This window comes from Echinococcus granulosus (genome assembly GCF_000524195.1).
Source record: "Echinococcus granulosus chromosome Unknown EG_S00049, whole genome shotgun sequence".
Classification (NCBI taxonomy): Eukaryota; Metazoa; Platyhelminthes; class Cestoda; order Cyclophyllidea; family Taeniidae; genus Echinococcus; species Echinococcus granulosus.
In genome coordinates, this window is record NW_020170429.1 from 148,172 (window position 1) to 158,601 (window position 10,430).

The window sequence follows — 10,430 nt, forward strand, 5'->3', positions numbered from 1 at the left end:
ATGTATTATTATGCATCGAATGCGCGTGGTCATAGCAGTAGCAGCAGCAGTAGTAGCAGCTTATCCAGCAGTTCGTCTAGCGAGAGTATTGCTACCAAATGGCTGAGTGACCGACCAGTCGGACGCAGACAAAGCTACGGTAGAATGTCCAACTACGCCACTCGAAACAGGAGCCGTCTAACTGAGTTGACACCAAGAGCATACAGCATTGGGCCGGGCTCAAGAAGGCGCAATTTCTCAAGTTCCAGTTCTTCCAGTTCTTCGTCTAGTGCGAATGTAAATGTCACGACATGGAGGATTACAAGGAGGAGTTCTTCGTCAGCATCTTTGTCCTCCTCCGGTTCATCATCGTCTAAATCAGACAAATACCATTCCGGTCGAAAACACAGATCCAATCGCAGACATGCTTCCCGCGGCATCAATTTGCGATAAATGCCGGTGGAATTTAGTTACTCTTTCACCTTTCCGCTTCCTTCCTAATGACACCGTTTTGGCATTAGTATTCTCGCGTGTTTCGTTTAAAATAAACCCACAAATGTCTGATTCCACGTTTTAATAACTTGTCCTTTTTCCCACAATATGTACAATTGTCAGGTTGTCGTAAAAGATGGCAAAAGGTTTTTTAGTCAGTATACGGGTAGGAAGAACGTGGAATTGTTTCGCCTTGATTAAGGGGTAGCTGCTTTGCCATAGAGAGGGGATGAAGTAGGCTCAAACAAGATATATTGTAATTTTACCTTTTAACCAAAATGGGATCCTGCACTTTGACATGAAAAAGAATGTTAAAGCTAAATTCACATCCTTTTTTAAAAGATATAGTTATTCCTTATCGTTTTGTATGTTCATAATTCCATTAACTTCAAGGTTATTTCCATGTCAGCTCTAAACAAGCGCATACGAATGGGACCTTTTTTTGCCGTTTAACCTTGGTTTCATTACCTGCCTTAAGTGCGTCTAGGGGGAAGGTCACATGCACGAAGGAGGCCATCAACCTCTTCCCTCCGCCCTCTCCCCCCAAGCTTTGCTTGCTCTGCCATGCAAGATCATTTCGTTGCCTCAACTAGCACCAGCACCAAGGCCTGCACCGTTTGATCACAACAATATCTTGCTTAATTGTACATAAATATTTTAAGCACCATTTCTCAGTAAATTATGGCTTTAACCTCCTGTTCGTTAGCGTAAGGTAAGAAGTTATCCCATTAATGTTAGTTTAGGACGTAAAAGGTAGGAAAAGATGACTTTTCAGCTCTAAAGTTAGATGCGAAATTTGTAAATATTCGGGGTGCGGGAAGAGAACACTAGTTTCACCACTTTGTCTTGTAGTCTCTATAAGTGGTGAAATTATATGGTAAAGGAAAGGTCACTTTCAGGTCTGGGTAAATCTAGGAGTTTATGAAAGATTACCTAAGGACAGTTGAAAGGTTGCAATAATTAGGCCTTTGAATAAACATTTAAAACACCCAGTCCCCTCAATATCCATGGTCTCTACATTCGTCCAGAAGCAGGAGTCTTATTTATCCAAGTCAGTCATAAACTCTGTTGCATGCCGGTGAGACGTTTTCCGAATTCAGTCAATGATTGGATAAATGCAACTGGAACTTTCTTTCTGCTTTTAAAAAATAATGGTAATAAAGCAAGTCATCTTCTTGACATAAATTCTTTTTTTTTAAGGGGACATCGGTGTACTTAATAGCACTCTGGCAATTAGTAGAGCCTTGAGACTTCCCTGAGGACAAAAGAAGACATAATACTTATGCTTATAAAAGTAGTACAAAATGCCTGCTCTTTTTGCGGCCAATAAGCGCTTATAATGGTCATTCATTAGTCCATCGTGTAATTTCAACCTGGAGTAAATTTCGTCACATATATTTCTGATTAAAATAGTGTATTTTACCACTGCGGTAACATCCTTCCCCTCTTATTACCCACTAAGTTTTGGCAAATTGATCCGTCTCGTGTTTCAACACAGAGAAGAAGTAATGCAGGAGCTGCCTATCAAAATGGCTAATTAAATCACACCTCGCCGTTGCATTTGGAGCAAAAAGAAGTCTCACCAATTTCACCCTTCACAACAGAAGGGCTACCAATTACTACCTAGCTGTGACCTACAGAAGGTTCTAGAAGGAATCTGCAAAGTGACACACGCACACACCTAGTGTCTACCTTAAATGACAAAGCTTATTAAGTCAATGCAACTACTTTATTGTAGTAGTATTTTCAAACAATAAAAACCCCTTTTATATGATATGCATTTACTCAGAAATTCAGTAGGCGTTTTGTTGTTTCTATTGGCTATCCCGTCATTAGTTTGCTAAGACTGGGCATTTTGCCTCCAGCAGATTAAAAGATTATAGCTTTTGCTTCATTTGTCAATAGCCTACTTTGAGCACCCAAGTGATTTATAGCCTACACCTCTCCAACAGACATGAGTAACGTAGCATCAAAGTGAGCAAACTACTGGTAACTTGCAAATGGAGCTAGGGTTTTCACTCATCCTCTCTTCTTAAGTAATGATGAAATTTGGGTGGCATTCAAAATATAAGCAGATGGTCCACTTGCCTTTACTCAATTTATTAAAAATGAAAACTGGACAAAGGGCTGGACTTTTTGACAAGGCTGGTCGAGTAAATTCAATTTATGATATACTTTTCAAAGCATGCAATTACCTACATTTTGACGGCAACAAAGTCAAAAATATGGCATTCCTATCCATCCTCTTACAAAGTCCACCAAAACGCAAAAATCATCCTAATGATTTAACTTTTTAAGAATTGGTAGAAAGTAGTCTTTATTTCCTGTGAAGCAGCTACCGCAGATGCAGGTATCTGTAACCTCACTCTGAGTGTTGACTGTGCTCTTGCAATTGATTGCCGCTTTGATTGATGAGAGCACACTGCTCCAAGTTTGTGCCTCCAAGAATCCCCCAAGGTTACACCCGATTATTGCATAAGGCCTTGCAGATCAAAAGATGCATTGTTATTGGCGATAATTAAAGGTAGAACCATAAAAATTTGTCTAAAAGTCCTGACTAGGCACCCTAAACTGCATCTTTACCATGTTTCAAAAGGCCAAAGAGTCAATAATGCCAAATTCCATACTTGTGCCCTTTTGGTGGGAAAGGCAGAAATTTGAGTTCTTTTATTAAGTAAAATTGTGAGGGAGCGGATGATAATGAAATTCAACTGCTTCGGTATATTCTACAAGCTGGTTAGATCTGTTACGATGTCACATCTTCAAGACGAATGATTAGATCCAAACTACGCCAGCTCTTCCTCCCAGTTCTGTGATTGCGTGAGGAATACCTAAGTAACTGGGGGCTACTGCAAAACTGAAGTGGATTTGTGAGGGTGAAGAAATATCCAGAGTTTAGAGCCTGCTTTCGTGTCTGTGAAGTGTACCCCATTAATTGCAGCAACTACCCTTTCGAAGTGGGAAAGAAAGCTAGGGAAGCAACTGAGTTTTACTTGCAAAATGCATGAGATTCTCCACCTCTAAGTACTTGTAGTTTTCTAAGCAGTGCCTTTTAACCCAAATGAGGATTACTTCCAACTCCAGTACTAAGAATCCATTAAAATACCTCTCGTATACACTCTTTGATGCCTTCTGGCCACTCTTGTTCCCAATCTTCCACGAGTTACCACTAATCTTCTTACTTGCCTTTTAAAACTCCACAATTATGTTTCGTTTAGAATGCTAACACCCTGTGAACTCCACTGCATTCCTATGCACTTGGAGCTAACCGCCCATTCAGGAGTGGCTCAACTTTTCGGAATTTCTTGTGCCCCCCCCCCCCCCCACCCCCAGTGGAGTAATATGGTTGATTGACGTGCTGTGGGATGGTATAACAATGCAACAAATCATTGCTCCTGAGAGAATGCAATCAAATCAACGCTACAGTTAATGGATGTGTCTTGACTACCGGTAATTCCATTGCACCTATGGGACGTTCAGGCCAAATGCCCATCCATCATTAGATTAAATAAGTAAATGATTTTTTGCTAGCTCGCAGCAAAGAATGCGCCCTTAGGGCTGAGATTTTTGAAACAAAGAAACTACAAAAGGTAATCTCCAGGACTATCTAACATGACGTATATGACTCTTACGACGCGGAGATTGGCGTAGCGCGACTAAGCAACGTACTTAGCAACCTGATTAACTCTGTGACAAAGCGACAGTCTGTGGAATATAATTTACGCCCTCTGAACAGCGTAACCTGTGGGGTGAGGTATTCAAGAAGAGTCAGTCACATCAGCGTGATAGTAAAAAATGAGCGTATTTTATTTTATTTATTTGCCTATACCACCTCCCTAGTGGAATTTATTTGTCCAGCCTTATGAAATCGTGCTTTTTAAAGACAAAATGTATAACACTTACTGTCGACGTAGGGGAGGGTCAGAGGCCAAGCCGCCCTGGTGGAAGTACAAAGACGAAGCCTTTAGTAGCCACGAAAGCAAAACATAGAATAAAACAAATCGCCCCCACCTTTAAGCGCCGTCCCCAGATCTCCTCTTGGTCACCATGCCACCTCGACCATCACAATATCAATCGCGCTAGTACTCAAATTTGCATGCAATGGAGAAGATATGCAATAGCAACGTGGAAGAAGATAAAAACACCTGAATGAGATCATTTTCAAATTGAACCTTATAAGGTGTTTTATTAAAGAACCATTAGTTGTAAAAGTATAAATCTTGTCATGAAGTGACCAGCCGAATTAAACAAGAAATGGCTGAAACGTTGTTTTTTTGGGACAATTTCAAAAGAATAAAAGTGTTTGATAAATGGCCATTTAGTTCCTGAAAACGATTTGAAATTCCTAGCAAGATTTTTTTTCTCGGTGTCACACAATTCAATATAGCATTTGACAGATACTAATGAGATTGTCTTCTCTTGAAGTCGCAAAAGTACATTTACGACCTTACCAAAGGCATTAATGCATCACACAGAGGAGAAGAAGTTGCACCCTTTAATTAACCATATACACACTCAGCTGGGAGTGCTCTTGTTCGAAGAAAGCATAGTCAGCGAGGCGAGTAAGAGTTACAGTCGTGTCTGGCATTGTCTATACCTTGTTGAATTAAAAAGAGCTACCATTGCACAAGACAACCATGGCAGCTGTAGCTGCTCCAATGAGGAATAAAATTGACGCGGACATACGCCCCATCCATTGCCTTCTTTGCAATCGTAAGTCACAGACAAGGTGACAGGCTATTGAAAAAGAGGTGCCATAAATTCCAGTCCCCGGGTGTCACCCTACCATCCACTGAAGAGATATTATACACCCTACTAACAACAAGTCAAGGGCAATTAATTTATTAAACTTCGGTGTGATTAATTTGGCAAGACATGTGAGGAGAAAATTTACCAATGATGCGCAGCAGTTAACGGGAATATGCAAAGTTTAACCCCAGCGTTCGTAATTCATTTTCCAGTGCCTTACATACATTCCCGGTTAATGGCACAACATACAGTAATGAATTGTCAAAACTCGAAGAAACACATCAGGGCATGTTCACCAGTGCTATAGGCCACCACCCCCCTCATCACCCCAACGCCCACAACACTAAGTGTCAGCAAATTGTGTCGGTTCAGCCCAGAGCACGTGATTTGAACCTGTTGGCAAAGTTGCAAACGCCGCCCTCATGACAAATGCGTATACGGCACTTAGAAGTGTTTTGAGCAAGCTGAGTGAATCTGGTTGCAAATCACCGCCAGATAGATAGGTGGCTGATTTTGTGCAAGTTGCCCTCACTACTACTGATGGTGATGAAGGGGAAACACTTGGCCTTGGTAATCCAATTACTTCTAGAATGGGGTGTCAAAACAGCCTGCACTTAAGTTTGACTTTTGTGAATAAATGATTCGTTAGCACGCCGAATAGATAAATAAAGTCGAGATGGAAGCTAAACCAACTGGTGCCACTTGCCATTAACCGACAGCAGATGACAGTAGATTTGAGGGACCATCAATGTGTTCTCCACTTTTTTCCACGTAACTTAAAGAAGGGACTTAGCATACTAATTTGTGATGGGAAAAAAACTTCCATTTTAAGACATTAAGTAGAAGTACAAATCATTGATCATTTTAAAACGGTACACTCACAATTCTAGGACTCACACCACTAAGTTCCCTGACGGCTCTGCTGTGTGCAGGTGTGTAGACTCCAGACACAGTTACGCATGGTGGAATGCTTAACGGCAGAAGATCTGACAGCCATGTCTGAGGTCTGTCTACCTATTTACGACGACTAGGCACAACGCCAACTGTGTTGATAACACATCAAAGCACGCCGTATATTCACTTTGCTGGCATTTTAGCTGTAGCCTTTGACTGCCTTTATGTGTGAAGCCAAGAACTGATGAATCCACGAATAAACAACACCTAAGTAGTGACTCCTTGGCAATGAGCACACAGATGTACCATTCCAAAAGAAATGTTTATCTCATCAGTCACATGGCAGCAAAAACTTTAATCCACTACATTTTAGAGGTCGGCATCATATTGCCGTTGGGTACAACAGTTTTATGAGTTTTTTCTACTTTTATAGTTACCCAAACGATGTTTATGACTTACGCGGAGAATTTGTGCAAACTGGACTTTTTCCTCGATTGACGGATTGATGGTGGTACCAACGAATCCATGATTTTAAGTACCGAAGGTCTGCTGATCCACTTTTTTAGGTGGGTGGGCCTAGCGTGAGCGGCGCACGCCCATGACGATACGGGAGAGTCGGGAAGATAGATCTGCCCAATGTATATTAGAGTACACCACCTCTACATAAATCATTTTTCTCTAAGGTAATTAAGTTTTGCCTTGTGATTAGATAGGCAAACGTTGTGCGAAAATATTTGCGCACTTAACCTATCTGCAAAATTGATAGGTGGCTCTCGTTGACACATGTTTAGCCGCCTTCTCGGTGAAGCTTTCCTTCTAACTTCAAGTTGAATTAATTCTACTGCTGTGAGTTCTAAGAAAAAGCACTTCTCCGTAAAATGACTTACTGTCATCTCGGCTATGAGTTTCCTAGACCACCCATTTCAGAGGACGTTCGATTCAAAAAGGGACTTTGAAGTAAAATACTACACTGGCTTTCCTTAAAAATGGTAACTGTATTACAATTGCAGACACATATATTCTAAACTAGTCCAGTTTGGGCATTATAAGGGTAGGCAATGGTGGTAGCGAAATGGAGCAGGCTGTCTTGGAGATGGACAAAAGTACGTGTGGATGATGCTGTGTTGGGCCGTTCAACAGTAAGACATTTAGGTGACATCAACATCTCAAAGTCAAAGATGATCTCGATAGTGATTGTTTCTGTAAAATAAAAATTCCTCCATAGAACGCCTGATGAAAGCAATAGCATGAGGTAGAATTGTACGGAGGTTGCAAAACCAACCATCAACAATCACCTTTAACCCCGCCGATGGCGCGTTGACGCGACCTGCCCTACGATGGTTCAGCTTTGCTGGAATAAATGAGGAATGAGCCTGCATTAAAAATAAACGCTATCCCTACTTCTTGGAATATGGCCATTCATCTCATGGCAGAAGCTCCAAGCTCTTCATGCTTCGACGGTCTCTTATTACTTGCTTACTAATTCCCTGGACAACCAGCCTTTTATCCATTGCTGATCCTTGTCCACTACACCCTATTTTGGGAAGAATTCAAGTCAAACTTCACACCGCACTAAAGGAATCCCTAGCATCCTTGTCATCGAACTAGCTAACGAGGCTGAAATTGTCTTATAGTACAGAAAAGCAACACCTACTACAATAATTGAACCTTTACGGCGTTTAAGTACTAAGAGATCGAAATCACAAACCAACCGGATGGGGGTCCACCTATCAGTTAGCTGCTTCTCCACTGTTGTGTTTTGTAGCCACTCAACTATTTCACTTCGCAAAAAGAAAGCATCTTCTGGTGTGTCTTACTCTCCTTCTCATTCATGTGATCTGTCTTCCATTGCCTAGAGATGTTTTATTCAGGAGATGGGTAAATTGACTAAAGGTAGGACTTGACAGCCGTGTTGCTCCACATAAGTTAAACAAAATAAGATTCCATGGGAAAATCTTATAACAAATTACGGGTTTCCCCTTACATGTACCACAAATTAAGATGAAAAAAATGGGCAGTTTTTTTTGGAGTGAACAATTGACATCAAAATATTATAACTAGCGGACCATACTCCTGGGTTGGGTCGTCCGCGGTCTGATAACGTGGACTAAATTTCCCTGACTGTCTTGAATAAACTCTTTTGAATCGTTGGATTTCGGAACAACCAGGCTGAATTCCTTATTATTTTGACGATCTCTCTTGTAGTGGTATCTCGAAGTGCTATCCGACTCACTGTCACTCGATTCAAAGTAAAAATCGGGGTCCGAGGTGAAACTACTACAATGGTCCGAATCCTCATTCCAGCTGGTGCTTCTCTTCGCCGTGTATCCCGTGTTCAGAAATCTCTTTGATGCTGTCCTGCATACCCTTCGTCTCCCTTTAGCTCTCCTTAACTCTTCCATTTTTGCTTGTTCTGCAGTACCGCTGTCCAACGAATAAAACTTCTTTGCATTCTTTACGTATCCAGGGTACTCTATTGATTCGGGCACATTTACCCTTGGAAGACAAAGGCTTTCTGGTGGAACCGGGTCATTTTCACTAAGATTCCCCTTTGATAAACCCTGTTCTGATTCCGTGCTTCTTTGCTGGGATCCATTTTCCTTTACTTGACTCTCCTGAGCCTTCATGGCTTCGGTTAAACTGCACAGCACACTAGCATAGCTATCGGGAGTCTTGAACTTCATTGTGGTCAGGGAGTGCTTCCACTTAGCTTTGGATTCACTACTCAAAACCAGCACCAAATGGTCCTTAAATTGCTTCACTACCTTCACCTTGTTTAGAAATATCACCTTTTTATGTCCTTGCAGCTTGATGCAGTCTTTGTAGAGCTTCACTGCATAAGCTCTCGGCTTTGCCTTAATTGCTCCTTTCAACCGCTTTTCCATGATCTTCTCTAACAGTTTAACTTTCCTTTCCTCGCGTTTCAAATAGAGCAGATCATTGATGATTTCCGGTTCCTCCATTCAGCCCGAATAAAATGTAACTCGCCCGTGTGATTATTTTTGCCTCTTGCAGAATGAGCGATTAAAATGTGAGTCTAACCACCTATTTGTTTTACTGACTTTTGGTTGGGCGTGTGGGTAGATGTGTGTGCGCGCAGTGCTTTTTGGCATGTGTATATCAAAGAGGATTTGATAGTTAATATTTCTACAATCACTGTCCTAGTACTGCTATCTAACTACCTCGAAGGTGCTACCCCACTTTTTAAGTCCCATCCCATCCTGGAGTGACCATAATTTCACCATTCCGTTTTATTGCGATGCGAGATATGAGGCTTTATGTTGGCACCAATTGGTTAACTGTTTCTACCTGTCTCTTAAGGAGAAGGAGGTCGCGCACAGGTTGAAGTTATATTTAATAATATTGGGTAGATAGGGCGAACTCAGGTTTGGTTGGTTGACCCTCGGCAAGTAAAAAATTCCATTCGCAGTCTGCCACGCACACACGCACACATACGTGCACGCACGCACGCTCTTTGACAAGTCATAGCCCTCGGGAAATTTGAGAGTGCGTGACTTAGAAGTGATGGGAAGGTATTGAACGGATCATTTGGAGATAACCAATGACACGATCCTTCACTTAACATTTCCATGCCAACAAATTGTTTTCTTACATACTTCAAAGGTAATCGTGAGTTGATCTAAATACCCTTTTCTCGAAGTATTTCAATTACCATGGCCGAGTATTCCCCCTTCATCATCACTAATGCGAAAGGCGTGTACAACTTCGCCCAGCCATCTTGCAGTGATTGTCACCAGATTCACTCGACTTATTCAAACTCCTTCTGAGTGGTACATTCTGCCTTCACATACTGTGCCTTCTTCAAATACCGTAAGGAGTTAACAAGAAAATGGCCTCTGTGACATTTCAGACAGGTTGGAATCGCATGCTTTAGGTCTATCCGACGCATTGCACGGCGAGAGTTGAAGGAAAAGCGAAGGTAGTAGAGAGTAACTTTGAAGAGTAGCATAGAGCATTGATGAAAGGACACAAACCTGTAATTACCACTGCATATAGAGAATGTTATTTCCCGTGTTTCCTCCAGTTCTAGCAAGTCCTTGCATTAAGGTTGATGTTAAGTTAAAAAATAATTCACGACTGCTGGAGCTAAATTCCAAAAATTTTAGTCAACAGTGTATATCATGGCAAACTCACTTTTCACCCGCCTTGTCAAATCAATCACACCGAACCTTAATAAATTAATTGCCCTTGACTTGTTGTTAGTAGAATGTATAATATCTCTTCAGTGGATGGTAGGGTGACACCCGGGGACTGGAATTTATGGCACCTCTTTTTCAATAGCCTGTCACCTTGTC

At 41.5% G+C, this 10,430-nt stretch overlaps 2 protein-coding genes across 2 annotated transcripts in view; one reads left to right on the forward strand and one right to left on the reverse strand. All coding sequences in view use genetic code 11, as the record gives it.

The window, feature by feature from the left end:
• The window catches only part of EGR_05994 (hypothetical protein), a gene marked incomplete at both ends in the record, with an annotated part of 1,558 nt that extends 1,126 nt beyond the window's left edge, over positions 1-432 (forward strand). The window contains one exon of the mRNA XM_024495243.1: positions 249-432. Within this exon, the coding sequence (XP_024350327.1) occupies positions 249-432 (184 nt within the window). The remainder of the gene's footprint in view (positions 1-248) is intronic.
• Positions 433-8,171: 7,739 nt separating this feature from the next.
• On the reverse strand, positions 8,172-9,077 carry EGR_05995 (hypothetical protein; the record flags this gene model as incomplete). Its single annotated transcript, XM_024495244.1, has 1 exon — positions 8,172-9,077. One exon carries the CDS (start codon positions 9,075-9,077, stop codon positions 8,172-8,174), a length of 906 nt encoding a protein of 301 aa, XP_024350328.1.
• Positions 9,078-10,430: the final 1,353 nt, after the last annotated feature.